General features: G+C 35.6%; 2 protein-coding genes across 2 annotated transcripts; both read right to left on the reverse strand.

Moving 5' to 3' along the window:
* Positions 1-935: 935 nt before the first annotated feature.
* LOC141458523 (uncharacterized) lies at positions 936-2,484 on the reverse strand. Its single transcript, XM_074136597.1, has one exon. It carries the CDS (start codon positions 2,340-2,342, stop codon positions 1,626-1,628), a length of 717 nt encoding a protein of 238 aa, XP_073992698.1. The 5' UTR covers positions 2,343-2,484; the 3' UTR covers positions 936-1,625.
* Positions 2,485-6,855: 4,371 nt separating this feature from the next.
* On the reverse strand, positions 6,856-16,179 carry LOC141460383 (uncharacterized). The gene is made up of 3 exons (XM_074140611.1): positions 15,447-16,179; positions 15,358-15,367; positions 6,856-7,779 (listed from the first exon to the last, which is right to left on the reverse strand). Exons 1-3 carry the CDS (start codon positions 16,177-16,179, stop codon positions 7,032-7,034), a joined length of 1,491 nt encoding a protein of 496 aa, XP_073996712.1. The 3' UTR covers positions 6,856-7,031.
* Between the last annotated feature and the right edge of the window lie 3,516 nt (positions 16,180-19,695).

Genomic DNA, 19,695 nt, shown 5'->3' on the forward strand with positions numbered 1-19,695 from the left:
AATATTAAAGAATCAATACTGGTTTGAAAGACCTGGCCATGATAGCCGCCGAGCGGTTAGAACCGAGGACCGCAAAGGTAAGATGGATTGAGGAAATGTTTTCCACTTTCAGCGATTTCGGCTTTAATTTTAATTATTTATTATTCGATAAATTCACAGAAAGGAACGTTAGCTAATCACATGACCGCCAGTAAGACGTATGGCCCACCAATGAGGCATTACTTTAGGTTTATTTAAACATTTTTTTAAAACGTTCCATTCTAATTGACATTTCATAAACATTGCCAATATCACTTATTTTTTAACTTGTGCTTAGTATTACTTATAAAGAGCAAACCCTGATACGCCATCAAAGTTTACGACGGCCATGATGTGTCAGTTTACATAACCTAAGCAGCAAGTCTTTCTTTAAAATTTCTTTAATTTCTTTAATATTTTGCAAAAGCGGTTGACCACACTTACTAAAACTTTTATTACATCCCTTCCTGCAATTCCTGCAATATTTGGTATCAACCTGCCTAGATCATTCTTCTCAGCCTTGAGGTACCTTTCATTGCTGAAACGACCAGCTTTCTGCTATTTCTTTATCCAGAATTTTTTTTTTTTAAATTTTTTAGGTGTTTTTAACCAAATTTTGAAGGTAAATACGGGGTAAGCCCCCCCTTCTACAGTCACTGTTGCAAAAAGTAACTACTCCCTCCACCAGACCTAAACCATATACTCGTACATCACGGTTTGTTAAGAAATCACGGTTGATGTTTGAAGTAGTTACTTTTACATATTAATGTTCTGATTCTTAGATTATATTCAATAAATTAGTGGGAGATAAACAAGATAAAATAGCTTTTACTTTGAATTATGCAATAGACATTACATTATCAATATAAATTACAGAGAAGTATTGCACTATAATTTCACATTTCAAGATTGGCGCCCTGTCAATGTTACAAAGCCGAAATTTAAGAGCGATCAGCGCTAGAAAACCTAGTTTCCATAAAGGGAAATTCATGATTCTAAGTTTAATAAATTAATTAAAAATGGTTACAATTTTATTATTTAACAAAACAAGTAGTTCTATAATAGTTTGTAAACCCAGCTTCATAGGAAACATGTTTCGAAATACATATTCATGCTTGACACGTTTCAGAACTTCAAGATGGATAACTTGATAACGTCCAATTCATCAAATATTGATCTCTAACTTGGGTCTAGATGTGAGAAAAGCGATTCAAACCTCTCATTCATTTGTAAAATATGATAAAGCAGTTTTATGGTTTACAAAATGTTAAACCACAAGTTTCTTTCAAAAACCAAAAGCTAGCTGATTTTCAGCCTTCACGCTGGTGTATTTTGAAAACCATTAAAAAAATAATTATTATCTACTCTAGCACTGCAAACATGTTTGTCGGAAAGTTAAATTAGTTTTGGAGCTCGTTCTAATATCTTGTCACTGACACAAACATTAAATTCAAAAGAACTAGTCAGTTGATTTCATGGAAACAACAATCTAGACTCACAATCAATAAAAATTATGGTTTAAAAATATCCATTTATTCGGAAAACAATAACAATAATTTAGCCATAGTATAGGAGGAGTAGAGTAAGAAATACATAGCTAAACATTTTTACTCAAAATGGTGTCCATGTTTGTGTAGATAAACAGGTACGGGAATCTTCACATACTCTGGCACTTTCACTGGATAAGGCACCTTCTTCTCCACTGGGTATGGTATTGGTTTCTCCACTGCTACTGGATATGGCTTATGGACAACAACTTCGTATGGCTTTTCCACTGGTACCTTAACCTCGTATGGCACTTTCTTCTCTACATAATATGGAACTTTCTTTTCCACAGTTATCGGTACTTTATAAGGCTTTGGTACTTCTACTGGCACTTTTACTGGAAATGGTACTTCTTTTTCAACTGGCACGTGAATGCTCTTTTCAACATAGACTGGCACTGGTTTCGGCACATGGTATGGCACTGGATGAGGTACTGGTACATGATACGGAACTGGTACACTTTTCTCTACCGGATATGGGTGCGGGATGAACACTTTAACTGGATGAGGTATGTGTTTCACTACTTCAACTGGGTATGGTTTTGGTATGTGCACTGGAACGGGTTTGTCCACATGGATATGCACTGGGTAAGGTATGATCTTGTCTACTTTAACTGGGTACGGCTCTTTGATTTCCTTGATGAAAGTGAACACATCTTCACGATGTTGATGGTGCTTAGAATGAGTCTCAAGATGGTGATGGATGTCCCTCTTGCTAAGAGATCGCCCTTCTCCAAGTAGTCCACTCAGTGCGAACACTAAAATCACTGCTCTGTACATTTTGGCCGATTACTGATGAACTGTATTGCTTGTTGAATTTATATACAATATTTGATATTTCACAACCTGTGATGTAATTATCTAGTCTGATCTCATTACCAATATTACGTATTTCAGCTGAACATTCCTCATTTCATTCAGTTTTTAACGTTCCAATTACACTGAAGCGCGTGGCCTGCAAATATTTGCTCAATTAACTTACAGTCGCTTAGCAGAAATATTTGCATAACTAATCTAATTTCCATAATATTCTAATAATACTTTTATTGGCCCCATGTAAAAATTTTATATTTAATTATTAAAATCTATGCAGAAGTTAGAGTTCTATCTCTGAGTAGCAGAAGAAATGTTTCCGTTCTCTATGGATAATATTAACGTACAGAAATATCAAATAACTATAATTGTAAATTAACTAAGATAATTGTCAAAGTTGTGTGTTTGGCAACGTTACCCTTTTTCGCGCATTTTTGACAATCAACCCTTATAAAAACTGTCTTACCGGACAGTTTTAATGTGCCATCTGTTCAAGATTTCAGCATTCTGAACTATTTTTGAAGAGTTCACCGTCATCTTAACTTTTCTATTGTAAAATGTACTTCCGCATCTTAACTTCTTCCTGGAGCAGTTCAACTTCGAAAGTGTTGTGTCTGCTCCTTGCCACCTCAGAAATGTCGTTTGTGTAGCCCTAAATCGAATAACTTTGTACTTCTAGTGTGTTTACCAGATTATTTATAACCATGCATTTTTGAGCTGAGTATTTTCTCAGATCAAACCACAGTACCGACCCATCGTGGCTCTATGGGTTGTCTCCCAGCCCTTACCATCTCTCTACTAAAAAATGAAAAGTGATCGAGCAAAAGGTCATGATGTCAAAATCGCCTTCTACCTCCGAAAACACCCTTACAGCTACCTTGTTGCTGAAGAATACAGCATTCTATACTCTGGCTGTACAGTGGAGAGCCGACTCGCAATTCATTAAGTTCGCTCAAGAGGTGCCTTGTAGGATAAACTTTCATCTGTCAACATTTATAAGAATCGAATTTGATGTGATACTTTTTGACTCCCGATTTCTGCTTGTCTAATTGGTGCGTAGAATTGTGGTAAGCGAATACTACCTTGAGGTGCTGTTGAGCTGTCAAGGCATGCTAATCAACATTAATTTGAAAGAAGTGGTCAGAAGTGAAAGATTGAGGATAAGTTGAGTGACTCTTTTTAACTTCCTCCCTAGTTCTTGTTGCAAGTCTCGGTCTTAGATAACTCTGGCTCGTTGCACTTTTGAGGCGATGCGAATTCTATCTTAAAATTTTCTACTTTCGCCATTAACTACATCTTCTAATTATAGAGATTTTGCTATTCAATTATATTGCACAATTGGTGTGGTTCCATAAGGATAAACATTTCTTGCTTAAATCACTTTTAAATGTAAGGCTTAAATTTAAGAGAAATAATTTATTTATGATCTAAAACTTCTCAAACTTGTTTTAAGTAAAAATAACGAAACAATCACATTTATTAGGTTTTTCTTAATGTTTTGTTTATCAACTTTTAGTTTTAACTTTAATTTAAAACTAACATAGTATGTAATATCCGTGCGAACCAATCCAAACGGTTCCTTTACGAGTCGGTCAGTTGCCTGGGTGCCTCTCTGCTTATCACCGAATTTGTCTCAACGTGTTCTGCGTCCACGCTAGTATTCAAGTGATATTTACCATGCAGGGTGGATATCTGTCATATCCACTCTTAAAGAAATTTGTCTCTGAGGTAATCGTATCAAGGGATGAGACGAAGAAGGTTGGCAAAAACTGCTTTAATCAGTTTCGTGAGTACCCTTTGTTAGTAGGTTTCTTCTCTTTAAAGAGCCAGCTTGCTCCTATATAAGGAGTTAAGTAAAACAATCTGAGGAGTCAAAAAGCCGCTAGAAGTCCTAGAAATCTGCGGAGAGCCTGCAAGTATGAGGGGCTAGAAAACTAACGCAAGCGGTCAGGAGTAGAATTAGACTATCGTACCGCCGGTTTTTATTTACCTTCGTATCTTTTTAGATAACCATAAATAATTATTGATTTCTTAAATAGGTAAAATATCGAACTTTGCAAACTTCATTAAAATGCAATTTATGTTTGGAGAGACGGAGTTGTTGCCTGTCTAATATTGACGAAGTAATGCCAATTTCCTTTAACGAGGTCGCAATGGTTCCGCTAAGGTCTAGAATTTCTTACCAGCCCTCTCCTTTACCAGGACCTTGTTTTAATTTAGGGCAAGACGATCCCAGCCCATCTAACTTAAGGTTTTCTGCCCTTAAGAATTTTTCCAAATTCCATCTTTCAACACACCTCAGATGACATTGGTGAAGATCATGTGGATGGCAGCTTGCTCGCAACCTTGAAAGACACTCTTATAATGGGTCTGAGCTTCTTAGCGCCCAGCATTTATAGGAATTCGAGTTTTTCGTTCTTCGAACGCCCACTTTAGACATTTATAGTCTTGAGGTGTGAACCTCAAGAACACATTCTAACAGATACTGGCGTTTTTTTTTGACATTTCACACTCAGTTGACGATCACATAACTCTGTATTCTTACGTTATTTTCTTTTTTTGGCAAATTTTGATTCAGGGAACAAAATTGATAAAACATAAATGGTTTCTCGACTAATGCAAGTTCTTAAATTATAATTATTGTTTATTTTCATTATTTTAAAAAGATATTTTTGTATTTTGAAACTTTAATTGGTAATGCTTACATAATTTTTCGTGTCGCTGACCACGGAGCCTTCTGCGCACATCACTTGCTGAGCTCTCTGGCCGACCCATATTTAAGCACACATTGGCGATTAAAAACAATTCATTATCCAGCAAATCAGACCCCTTTTTTTCTCTATTTTAGTCGTTAAAAAAGGGTTTTAAACCACTTACCAAAACAAAATGGGTCAGGAGGTTAGTGCTAGACGTAACGTAATGGTAACGTATCTGAAATCGTAATTTCTGTAGTCTATAGTAAACTTAATAAACTTTAAAAATTAAACTACACTCATGGACAAAATTAACGCACCACCCTTATTTTTTTATTATTTCCAATTTGTGCAAATTTTGGACTTTCAAAATATTGTTGGCTGAAAAAATAAGCCATTTGTAACTACGGCCATCTGGAGAATTTAGGCCCACTCTCACCTCATCTGTAAAGAGAACTCTCTTCCAGTTGTCTTAAGTACAATTCATATGTTCACGTGCAAACTGAAGCCTGGTCATTTTGTGAACTGTGGTAAGGAGAGGGCCACGAGCAGGATGTCTGGCTCTAAGGTTACTTTCATTAAGTCTTCTTCTAACAGTCCTACTGGAGATGGAAACATTTCGGACTTGTCTTATGAGACTTTTTATCTCATTTCTCGTTATGCTCCTGTTTCGCAAAGCCAGGTGCCGGATGTACCTATCGTCTCTCTCTCTGCTGTACATCTCTTCTTGAATGACCTCTTGTCTCCATAAATCGCTTTAGACAAGTGATGTACGTCCAAAACAAAAGCGGAAAATAATTTATTTAATTTTAACTAAACAAAAACTGAGTGGTGCGCTAATTTTATCCATCAGTATATTTTAAACTTAAACTTTCAGAACATAAATAAACTTTAATCTACCTCCAACGATGCAAGTCCGAAACCGGTCCGAGATACAAGAAATACGCGCGTTACGTTATTTGCCAAAATAACATTGACCTTATTGAACTTGTAGTTGATAAAATTTGTAATTTTTTTACTGTTTCGACCGAAATAGGGTACTCAGTGTCCAGTTGGGTTGTAGTCCGAGTTATAGTTCAAGAACGAAACATGATAAACGCTTGCTAATGCTCCAAAATCAAATAGAATTATATATAACTTAGAAAACTGATAACATTACTGCAAATTATTACTCATAATTATAAAAATTTACACCTAGAACTGAGTAATTGGAAAATTTTGAAGGCTATTTTAGTGGACTCACTATTTTAATTTAATTTAATTATATCGCAAGATGATAGATGTTTCCTTCTCCAACTAAAATGATGCTTTGGTGTCTCCGATTTCAAATATTAAATTTTGTTTAGGCGAGAGAATTAATACAAGATGAAACTAAGTTATTTATAAGCCCACTATTTTACTATTACTAAGCGATTACTTAAAAAATAAAATAAATCCAATATCTTCTATAAAATGTTAAAGTACCTCCTGGAATAGTTTCTTCCTTCTGACAAGAATTTATTACCTTATTTAATGCGATTAACTAGAGGAAAAAATCATAATCTGATATTAACATCCCCAAATATATAATATCCTCTCCAGTTAGCAGAGCGAGGAACACAGCCATTTATGAAAGTTGAGCAATAAAACAACAATATTCAAATTAATAAACTGTATTTTGAAATTGTTTTCCCTTTACAAACAAACAGAGCATCATGCACCATAATTTCATATTTTAAGTTTGGCAACCTGATCAAGTCAAGCTAATTTAATAATATTATTATAACATTGGACACTGTTAAATTTTTGAAAGTAATAATTCGTTCTACATAACATTTAATGGATATATTATTCCGTTTTATACAGATATTTGTATATTTTCTGTCATTACGTAAAATATAGTTAAACAATTCAGTTGTACCTGATGAAGTTCCGCACAATTTAGCAAACTTTTACAATTCAGCCAAAAGAATACTAGATAAATTCACTCAAAATGGTGTCCATGTTTGTGTAGATAAACAGGTACGGGAATCTTCACATACTCTGGCACTTTCACTGGATAAGGCACCTTCTTCTCCACTGGGTATGGTATTGGTTTCTCCACTGCTACTGGATATGGCTTATGGACAACAACTTCGTATGGCTTTTCCACTGGTACCTTAACCTCGTATGGCACTTTCTTCTCTACATAATATGGAACTTTCTTTTCCACAGTTATCGGTACTTTATAAGGCTTTGGTACTTCTACTGGCACTTTTACTGGAAATGGTACTTCTTTTTCAACTGGCACGTGAATGCTCTTTTCAACATAGACTGGCACTGGTTTCGGCACATGGTATGGCACTGGATGAGGTACTGGTACATGATACGGAACTGGTACACTTTTCTCTACCGGATATGGGTGCGGGATGAACACTTTAACTGGATGAGGTATGTGTTTCACTACTTCAACTGGGTATGGTTTTGGTATGTGCACTGGAACGGGTTTGTCCACATGGATATGCACTGGGTAAGGTATTATCTTGTCTACTTTAACTGGGTACGGCTCTTTGATTTCCTTGATGAAAGTGAACACATCTTCACGATGTTGATGGTGCTTAGAATGAGTCTCAAGATGGTGATGGATGTCCCTCTTGCTAAGAGATCGCCCTTCTCCAAGTAGTCCACTCAGTGAGAACACTACAATCACTGCTATGTACATTCTGGTTGCCTCACTAATCTCTTTCACTCGCCTGCATCATATTTATACTTACGTCTAGAATTGGTTTCATAACTTAATGAGGTTACAAATAAAACACTGCTCATATTTTGCATTTAAAGTACATTGTTATTCTATTTATTTATTACCTAACAATTAATAATTTTTGCCTTCTCCTATTTTTCAAAGGTAGAAGTATTTCCATTGCATCAAAGTTTACAATTATTTAACTTATTAAACTAAATGATGTCAAATTTTATTTAGGCGAAAAATAAATTATAATCATGAATAAAAATAACAATCGTTGGGCGAACGCTGGCATGAATGATGTTCAAACCATTGTAATTGATTAATTTCTTCAGGTTGTGACCAGTGCAATCTTTGTTACCTTACGATGTTTCTTCCTCAACAAATGACCATCATTTCGGCCATGAGCATCTTTTTGGTACAATAATGCCTTAGCAACTTATGTCTAACACAGTACTAAAACGCCTTTTCTGTAGCAACTCCTCAGATTGCCTTTACCTGTAGAAGTCCATTATCTGTTTCGATGTGCCTGGCCAGCTCGAATCTCGTAAACGAATCTTGCAACAGATGTATGGTTTGTGGGATTTTGGTAGTTTTTGTTGTGGTATCACTTTAAGCCAGTTGTTTTAAGCGTCCACTAGTACCAAACAATGTTTCCCTGAATGTATGAGGCTTCGGCGGGCATATTTTACGAGCAAATAGAGTGTTAGAACCCTACTTTAGAACTGAATAATTAATTCTCATGAAATCTACTGGCACAAAATGATCTGTATCTACGTAAGTCTGTATTGGGGACCCGGGAGGCTTGGAAAAGTGGACCCCCAGTTGTAGGAGATTCAATGTGGTACACAGATGGCTCCAAGATGGAGGAGGGAGTAGGAGCGGGAGTGTACGGGGCGAAACCGAAATGTAGTTTTTCGGTTAGCCTAGGAAAACTAGCTACAGTTTTTCAGGCTGAGCTAGCTGCAATTAGGTTCTGTGCTACCGAGATTAAAGGGCGAGGAATTATTAATTCTAAAGTCGTAATTTTCTCGGATAGTCAGGCTGCTCTACGGGCAATTAGTTCCTACCAGGTCAATTCAAGGCTAGTTTGGGACTGTCTGGGTGCCCTGAAGGAAATTAGTGACCAGAATAAGGTCTTTCTAGTGTGGGTACCTGGTCATTCAGGACACAAGGGGAACGAAGTGACAGATTTATTGGCCCGGGAAGGCTCTGCGGGACACTTCGTTGGCCCGGAGCCCTGCTTTGGGGTTTCGAAATGTGTTAAGTCTGCGGCCATCAATGTATGGGTGCAGAGTAGGGCTCAGGAGTGGTGGCTTGCCACCACTGGGCTGAGACAGGCGAAGGAGTTCATCAGAGGCTATTCGCCGAGGCTGACCGCAGAATTAATCCGTCAAGGCCGTGGGGCTATAAGGATAATTGTAGGCCTATTAACGGGCCACTGCAGGCTCAGAAAACACATGCATCGCATGGGCCTGGCAGAAGATAGCCTTTGTAGGTTCTGTCAGGAAGAGGAGGAAACGGCACTGCACGTGTTATGTCAGTGTGAGGGACTCGTATGGCTAAGGATGTTACTTCTCGGGGAGGTAAAACCAAGGTCTGAGAGCTTTACCCAGGAGCCACTCTCCAGAATTAAGAGTCTGATTAAACGGACGGGTTTGGAAGGTGAGCTCTAAAGCCGGGGAGCCACAATAGATCCATAGGGGTCGCGGTGGCGCAGACCTTGGGGCCACCCTAATTTAATCTAATCTAATCTAATCTACGCAAAATATTTGCCGGTTCGATCGACAAAGAAAGGACATTACTTACTTAGTCGGGAACTAGGCTGAACTCTCTCCTAACTCTGAATGCTCACACAGCAAGCGCCGAAGGTCCTGTTCTTCATTGTACCGATCAAATTATTTGAGATTTCTTACTTCCATGCGTCTGGTTAATTCCTTCGTCAGATGTATGTTTTGGCATCTTCACCATCGTCCCTAATGAAACAATAGGACGTAATTAGATTGCTTAGAAGCATGTGTTTCATTGTTTTTGGCATATTTAAAATTCGTTCCTTAAAATATTTTTTATCATTTTAAGTTATATTTTAGTTTTTTTAACTATACTTTTACGTTCAAATTGATTTTTTCATAAAATACAGTTGGAGGCTAATTTTTTATTTCTTTTAAGCTGGTGTTGTAATTAATTTCTGAAACATTAGCTGTTTGGCTACCGGGACTTCGTTCATTTCATGTAAATTATTGTAATTTTCGGTTTTATTATTACTATAATTGAGAAAATAATTGACTTTTTTATTACTATAGTTACATTCAGAAAGAGAAGGTCAAAGTGTTCGAGTAGGGTTTCTGTTTTGCTTCTTAATATGGAAGTTTGTTCTAAGAATTTCTAGCGCAAATGTTTAAAAAGGTTTTGATTCTGTTGCGGTAAAATTATTGCAAATTTTCCTTTAGTAAGATTACAGCATTAATGGACTTAAAGTTTGAATCAGTTTTACGTGTTAATAGTTTCGTTACCCAATGTTTATGTGCAGGCCTGTGATTGGTAAAAAATCTCCAACTATTCCTCCATCCCCATCTACCATTGGTGCTGACATTTATCTGTCTTTGGACTTGACCCTTGTGGCGAAGGCAGCTTGATTAGCTCAGTTGAGCTCCAAAAATGGATGTGTCATCTTTATCAACACCAGTTATTTAGTGAGTGCTAAATATTCACATACCTTAACTACTTAATATCTTACGATTTCCAGAGGATAGTTGTTCCTTTGTTCTTGGTATAGTTGGGCATCTAGTTCTGCAAATAGAGAAAACGGTCTCCACATTTTAGATAATACTATTATTTTTCATTTATGACGCCCTAAAATTACTGGAGCTTAAAGTGTGGCCAATAAATTTGTTTTTATTTCCTGTTCGGTTGTACGAATCGCACTTAATTCTACAGATAATATAAACCTTACTCGATAAACACTTTTACGGGCACTAAATGAAGATTTATGTTAATAATCTAGAACAATTTATGTGTATGATTAATAAAATTTTTATATATTTAATCAATGTGAACTGTAAAATTGTTTTGATGTAATGATGTCAATATCAGTAAATGGACGCCATTTATATTATGATGATTAATAACGATGACATCACGAACTTTTGGTATGGACAGTGAAGAGTTATGATTGGTGTTTAGGTTGGCGCCACTTTTTAACACTGATTTATTGGCTAAATAGGAGCCGTATTTTACATAAGTACTTTGAAATAAATTAGGTAGCTCATTTGAACTGTCCCTAACAGAGTGCTCTCTAGAATATATTCATTTATTTTATTTTTTTATTTTTAATAATTTGTTATTGCATTAGCTGCTCAGTGGCCTACTTCCCAATCTACTTATATTTATATCGCTTTTCCAATTTAGCAATTGCTTGTAAAAATTCTTACAAAATTTTGCTGTTCGATAATAGTGTGGTTCTGTCGCCCATAAATCAGGTAAGTGCGGATTTCCTGTCAAGTCCGCTTCCTGAAATCTTAGAGTAAAGAATTTGCTAAGGAGGTTGTTTTGGCTTTAGTTTGGCATCACCCTTCGGTAAAAAAAATGCAATGAAATTTAAACAATAGTCGAGGGCCGCACTGTTTTTACTCTTGGCTACATAATTATTATGAATGACATTAGATACCATGTGGGTCTTTTGCCAAAACGAAAGCGCTCTTCTAAATTCATAGACAGAATAGCTCCTTAGCAGTTTCGATAAGTCTTTTAAAGTTCTCCTGCCGTACAGAGAAGCTTTAAAGTTAAGCTATCAAGCATGGGCAGAAAGTATCAGGCGTCTATTTTGTGCTCCAAGACAGAGAAAGATGCGGAAGTTGGGAGTACGACCTAAATCGAGATTTAATATCTAGGTAAGCCTAGGTAGTTAAGCTTTTATAGACTTTCAATGGGATTGTATATGCAATACCTTTGTGCTGCTGCTATTACAAGACGAGCAATAGTTTAACAGAATCGTCTCCATCTCGGACAGCGAGGCGAAGTAACAGGCTATCAAGGCTTATAAAGTCACCAATTCTAGTGTTAGAAATTCTGACAAGATTAGTAACCAGTGTAATGTTTTTTTACTAGGTGTCCGGCCAATCGGGATTCAGGGGTAATCAGGCGACAGGCCACTTAGCTCGGGTGGGACCTGACAAGTTTTTAATGGTCCCAAATCATTTTTGTGTCATCGCACTACGTAGTCCTTACAGACTGGAATCATAAAAAATAGCGGGAGTGGTTGGGAGAACCCCAGGGCTGAAGCGAGCGATAAAGTTATCCCCTTAAACAAACTACAGCAATTATTGTTGAAATAAAGTCGGTCATCTATTTGAATGATCGTAGGCCTCTTAACGGGATATTCTAGTTTAAATATTGCATCGCATGGGCATATCCTTGGCAAAGGATAGCGGGTGTAGATTGGCGCTGCTCTAATGTGCAGTTTTAGTTCAATGAATGGAACTATCACTTACCCAATAATTGAGCGAATAAATGCGTTGCTAAGTAGGACGTAGGGTTTGGATTTCCTAAATTTTCATTTATTTTCTTTAGTTTTCTGCGAATTTCTCAAAAACCATTCCAGCTGATATCTTTAACTTGGTAATTTTCCAACGTTATGAGAGAATCTTAAATATTGACAATATTTTACTCAAAATATATACGTAGCTTAGTTTAGAGAGTTAGGGAGCGATAAGCTCCATGAGTAGGTATTGCGGAGAACTACTAAAACGGAGGATATGATTTCAAATCCAGGCGTGCTACTTTTGGATTTTCTTTCCTAGGAGCCTCTTCAGCTCATGGCTGGTGGCCTTCTCCAGGCGCCAATAAACTCAGATGTTGACGCGTCTCAAATACGTAATAATAATAAAAAGATAAATTTCGAAGTTTAATTTTCTTTTAAGCAGTTTTTAATTTAAGACGTGGTAACATCTGAGGCCTGAAACGTTTCAGTTGGTACAGACTACCACTGAATATTGTCCTGTAAGGTAATCCTTGGAAGTGAAAAACTAAGGACCAGCAGATTCAAACCCGGGAATTACTCTCATCTTTAAGATCGCATAAATCTTTTTTATTTTACTAGACTTCTTTTTGGAGCCAGACTACTTCGTGAGTCAATTGCAAAAGTTATCGTTTTGAAAACAATTAAACAAAACAAAAAATTGTATTTAATTAAGATTTATTTGTCATCTCTTTAAGCAAAAGTCTTTCATAGCATAAAAAAAGACAAAGGATCAAATGTTTGTGCTTTTCTTGAAGCAGTGAAGAAGGAAGAGAAAGAAGTCCTAATACACAAGGATTCCCTTTTGCAGACATGGGCATGGAAGATGACTCACAGTATAGTTTTCACCCTCCTTGGCGAACACCACCCTTCTAATAGAGATAGTCTTCTAATTTTTCCCTTTGAGAAGACACGATGGTGTGACAATTGTCCTGTGATCCATTCTTTCTTTTATTTTTCTTTTTCTGCTTTCTCTGCTCTTGGGTATTCTGCTCGGAGTAACAAAAGATACGACCTACAAATGAGTATTGTTCTGTGATGTGAAGGCGGCTTTTGGACATGCATTCTTGGCGCACTCGGCTTTTCTTTCTTGTTTTTGATTCCACCAACACTCATACATAGATTCTTTGTAAAGTTCCATTGTTTTCAGAGAATTTAGAAGAAATGAGTCTACTCTTTTATTCCTTTCCTGTCACTTGCCAACCATTCACAGAACATGTATCAGGAATTAGTTAAAAAAATCGGACAATAAATTGTAACTGGCAGATTTCTGATAAAAATGTGGAGTACATAACTCTTATTCATTTATTATTTAGTTTCGTAAACTTGACAAATTTTTAACAGTCTACTGAGGCCAATAACGGCTCGTGCGAAGGTTGCATGGCTGCTGCGCAACCCCTAACTGAAAATTAATTGCAAAATTTGCGGTATTTTATCAAATCGAGTGCCATTCTTAATCATCATTTTCATAAATAAATATTTCTGAGAGACCTACTAGAGTATTCATCAAGAGTAAATCTGAATTAAGAATTGCAAGGCTGGCATGCACTAGCGCAGCTCTCTGTCTAGTTGCAGTACTATCTATAGAAGAAAAAAGTAAAAGCTAATTAGGCAAAGAGCTTGAATTCTGTTTGGATTGATTTTCGTTTTGTTTTATTATTAAACCGGGCTGTATTGGATTTCAAATTAGATTGGTTATTATTGCTATATTTTTTTTACTTTTTTTTCTAGGAAAATAAAGACATTTGTTAGTTTATTCTTAAATATCTGATCAATAAAAAGAGCCATTTCCATTTGAGGTTTTCTTAGACTGAATGCAAGTTTATATTACATATAATAACTATTTCGCACTTATATTTCTTACATTTGTTTTACGGAAAATGTTATTCATATTTATCATTTTTATTTTTGCATAAAACTTGAAAATGTTTTAAAGAAATATCATTTTCAAGCCTTTATAAAAGTGTAAAATATACTGAAATGTTGGTATATTGCTGTTTAATTCGTTGTTGATGCTCGCCAATAATTTAAGGTATCAGTAATGATATATCACATTTTTCGCAGCTTCTCCAGACTTCATATTTGGCGCATTCTGTTGCCACATTGCATTTCAAGTGACTGGAGCTTAGTAAGGGTTTAAACAAATACAAAATTTGGTTTACTTATTTCGAATATATAAGGTTTTTGTAACGTAGAAAAAAATTCATGAAAGCTTCCAAATTTGGCAGAACTTCGAATCAAAGGAGATCTCATCATGCGAGTAGCTAATCAGAAAGTTGCAATTTCGCAATCAAAACGGAAAGTGGAATTGCTTTTTTCAAATAGGTATTCTAAAAATTGGTTGAGTCTAAAAATTTTGCCTTTTTTATTTGTTTATTCATTTCGCAACTGTAATTAATCTTACAATAAGCAAAAGAGATTAGGGTAAGGAAATGGCGCACATAGCACGCAAGTATATGCACTTACATACATTCACGCGCACATGCATGTGCGCCAAGGCGTGAGTGGAGAGAACGACGACCATCCACTGATGGAAGCCGTTAGATCGCTACGTTGGCAAGCAGCTACCATCCTAGGAGATCGGCATCATATGTTGAGATGGTCGTGTCGCCTTGATATTGAATATTTTATTTCTGCATAAACTTCGTAGTTATCTTCTCCAAAAAAAGGGACATTACTTTCTTTTTCTAATTTCGAAACCAGGATCTCACATCAATAGAAAATCCGTTATATCGTTATAACAATAATCATAAATAATTATTCCAAGTTATTCAATTTCATTAATTTTCTGGTTTTGCTCTACCCATTGCAGGCTGGCAAAATCCAGCAGTTTAGGACTGGCTGAATCATAAATAAAGAGCATCGTAGGATGAAGTGGAAAAATGAGGATATAAGGATGGTTTCAATGTATTTTGAGAGGATAACGATTTTGAAAAGTAAAAAGGCGATTATTAATTGCGTAAACTGGCATTTATTTAGGGTAAAAATTAAACAAAAATATGAAATTTGAGATTTGTAATGAAAGCAGGAGTTATTAGAGATAGACGGAGCGAAAAGTAAATCACTTACACTGATTTACCTGTAAGTGTAATTCGCAAGAGTTGTTAGCTAGTAATAATACAAACAAACAAATATACAAACAAATATAGTTCAAATACGATAATGGCGATCGTAAAATGTAGAATCTGCATCATCTCCTTCCTCCTGAAAATGATGGTCATCATGATGATGCTCCTCTTCTTCACGATTATGGCCTGAAACTGGTATATTGATAAATTCCGGCACTTTTATTGGGATTGGAACTTTCTTCTCTATTTTAATCGGATAAAGTTTTTCAACAGTAATAGGGTATGGTTTTGGAACTAAAATTGGGTAAGGTTTCTCATAGGGAACTTTAATCTCATAGGGTACAGGTTTATTTATATAGAATGGAACCTTTTTTTCAACTTGAACTGGAATATGGTAGGGTTTCGGCACGTCCACTTGTACTTTAACTGGAAATGGTACACGCTTCTCTACTAAATATGGTACTTTTTCCTCCACATAAAATGGCACTGGTTTTGTAACATGGTAAGGTACTGGACGTTCTACTTCTACTTCTACTGGTACGCGAACTTCTTTCTCCACTGGATATGGTTGTGGAACATAAATTTTAACAGGATATGGTACTTCTTTTTCAATTGGTACTGGATATGGTTTATCTATATGCACTGGTACTGGGCGTTCAATACGAACAGGTACGGCTACTGGTACTTCTTTCTCAACTGTAACTGGATATGGTACCTTGATTTCTTTAGTAACTGTTATCACTTTGGCTTCATCATGAACTTCTTCAGAACTACTGAAGACAACACTCGTCGCGATAAACAATACTATGTTCACTGAATTCATCTCCTGTGACCAATGCACTGTTACTTCGCATGAAAATGCTTTTATTTATAAAGCGCTCCAGAAGCACCAAGATGAGGAGTAATTAAAAGGAGTTGCAAACTCCTTTAGGAAAGTCAACTTAATTATGATGAGTGATAATTTATTTTTATTTTCTACTTTAAGTGCTCTCACTTAGTTTATTATTGATCTGCCGCTCTAAATGGATGCAAATGGTAATTTATACGATATAATTTTTTTTTTCTTATTGTTTAACTAAAAAATCGTTAAATATTTTCTCACAGCATCTGAGCATTGAAGATGGTTGTGGAGGGTGATTTAGTTGGAGGTTAGTTGATGAAAAGCGATAGTTGAGGGCCATTGTAGAGGGTACCGCCCAACTTCACTAAGCCATTACACTACATTGCTCTCCCCTCCAGCATTTACAACTTACTATCAGTGATTTGTAGCGATGACAACACGCTAACTACCAGCTATACGTTTCAATAGAAACAACCCACCAAACAACTTGCCAACTTAACACTGGATTCCAATAATATCGCCGAATCGCTATTTGTATGTATTGTTCTATATTTGCTGATAAATAATAACCTATTTGTACTTATCTCGATTCAACAACTCCTTTAATCTCGCTGTAAAAATAATATTTATTGTTCAAGTGAGGGAGATGTACTTTTCAAACACCGAGTAGGAGTAAAATGAGTGGCATCTTGATCGATTAAACATTTTCTTCAGGACTTCTAAAATCGTTTAGAAGATTGACTCTAAACTTAGTCGAAAAGGCTACTTGCAGGATATAACTAAGAAGGTTATTGTATTTTGAAATTAGATAATAATCAAAGCTTAAGAATTATAAGAAGAAATAAAATTTCTAAGATATAAATATTTGAATTTATTTTTTACAAATTGTTTATTTTGTGTATTGAGGTTTAATATAGGTAATTACAATTGGTTTCTATAACTGGCGTTGTAAGCAAGCTTGATGTCATTACTGTAAAGGTGTCAGGTCTACATTGCTAGGTAATATCGTTGATTTTATTCTATTCGTCGTAGCATGCTCGTCGTCCATTGATGTTATTAGTGGCTATCATTGCAATTATAAGTTTATCAATTAATTTTTTGCCATTGATTTAATTTTAAAAGGAGATTTTCCTGAAAAACGTTCATTACTAAAACGCGTGAAATAAGTCGCATCATTGTGATGTCAGAAGATCTTTCTCTTAGCTTACAGAACTGATATCTCAAAAGTTTCATGTGACATTTACAATGTGATAATTAAATATTTGGTATGATTTATAGTTCATGTAAAAATGAGAACTTACTATTTAAGCTCTTGTAGCAAAATTGCACAAAAACAAATTTTGAATTTGAACTTCCTTAGTATGATGGTGAGCCAAGTAACTCGATGGTAATAAATAAATACAAATCTATATAAATAAAATAATAAACAAAAATATTAATTCAGCGTTAGATTATTTGCAAATCGACCACTAACTGCAGAAATGATCCAGTAGAAGTAAGGCTACGGAAAAATTTGTAACTTCTTGTACACACAGTCTCTACCCCCCTGTAAGAGGCATTGTAGACTACAACTTAAGTTCATTCAGTTACAAAAAATATAAGCATAAAAGGTTTAAGCATATCTTGCTTTAATTAACTGTATATAGTAAGGTTTTTTTAAAGTTTTTTTTGCCTTAGTATTAAGTTCGACTTATTAACCAATGTACGAGTAAATAATAAAGTTGTGGAGAGTATGTAGACACTGCACCCTGAAACCTCTTTTAGTAAATATATTTGTGCAACTGTTTTTAAATTGTAAATAAACTTTCAATTTCAAAAAAAAAAAAATCAGCATTAGCTTTATTTACAAAGAAACTCGGAATCTACCCCTTATTAGGCCGATTTACGAGTATGTTTTTGTTGCAAGGCATTGTTTTAAAAAACAATATGCCCTGATATACTTAAAGAATCTGCTACATTATTCATTATTCGTAATGATGAATTTAAATAGTTTTTCCTTAAGTTGTGTGAATATGTGAATAGCCAATCCACTTTCTTTTGTAATAATGTAACAATTATTATAACTAATAAAATTTGTAAAGATTTAATTGATTTTGTAGAAGAATATGTTGGTAGTGTTATAATTTAGGCACATTTACGTACGATTAAACTTACAAAAATAATAATAATGTTAAACAACGAACGAACAATTTTTAATCTCTTTATAAAATAATAACAACAAATTTGTTCTAAAAACCAAATTAATGAAGAAAAGAAAAAGTATTATCTGTTTAAGAAGTTCTATTTCGTTCAACGACCTGAGTGTAGATAATTTCCAGAATACTTTATGTATGAGAGAATGTGGTGAAGTTCAGACATAAATATGTCTCCGGATGTGACTAGGTGGATGCGTGTTCGCCAGCCAGTCCTCAGATAGGCTGAGCTAAGGACCACTAAAGTGTTTCCGAAAGGCCCCCAAGCCGGCTCCTTCCCACGGCTCCATTAGTGATATTTACAACCTTACAGCAGCTAAAGGATAAGTTCCTCTCTCTCTCTAACACACACATGCACAGTTAATTCCCTCCTTTTCTCTTTCTTTCCACCACGAACTTGTCTTAAAAGACCTGTTGCTATGGTTAAGTAAACTCAGAAATTTTGTGATATGATTCTAATACTAGGGTCTATTTTTGTAATTTGTCATTTTGTAGAACTATAATTTGTATTTTTTTTTCTTTTTAATAATTATTTACAACCAGTTGCGCAGCGTAGTTATTCTATCTAGGTAGGATACTAGGCCAAATAACTTTTTAAATCCAAAAAGTAAAGTTTGTAGAGCTCTAAAAGAAAAAGCTTATATTATATGCTTGTAATTTATACACTCAGAAATGGGCCACTACCTGCTGGCATTGTAGAATCTTCTTAGTGCTTTGCCGACCTCCAGACAGAGTTCTCTCGTTGCAAACAGCATTTCCATGCTCAGACAGGGAGCGGTAGAGACTCTTCTACCTAGCCTCAAAAAAACAGGTGCTGCGCATACTGATAGCACTTTCATTTTTTAATTTAAGGCTCATCTTCATTTGAGATAATTGGCTCGGAGCTTTTTTAATACACTGCCGCCTTCTGGCCAGTGTTCTCTCATTACGGACAACACTGACCATTAACGGACAGTGAGCTGTAAAAAGCACCTTGGAAGAGAAAAAGCCGGCAGCTGGATTCGATCCTGCGATCTCCGCGTGGAAATCCAGAGGATCTACCACTGAGCTAATAATTCATTCCCCACTTGAATATTTGAATTAATTCCTTTGGGTAGGCCAAATATTTTGGAAAATTAGGAAATAAAGAAGACTTTACCGTTTCACAATAATCAATAAATACTTCATTATTTTCATTTATTAGCGAAACAAGTTGTTGAAGTAATTAAACGCATTTAATTACTTCTAGCACGCGTATTTCTTTATCATTTTTGTTGTACATTCAAACTGGGAGTCTAATTAACTACTTTATTAGTTGAATTGGGGT

Source organism: Rhodnius prolixus, unplaced genomic scaffold (assembly GCF_049639745.1).
Source record: "Rhodnius prolixus isolate KJV_2025 unplaced genomic scaffold, Rpr scaffold_1, whole genome shotgun sequence".
Taxonomy (NCBI): domain Eukaryota; kingdom Metazoa; phylum Arthropoda; class Insecta; order Hemiptera; family Reduviidae; genus Rhodnius; species Rhodnius prolixus.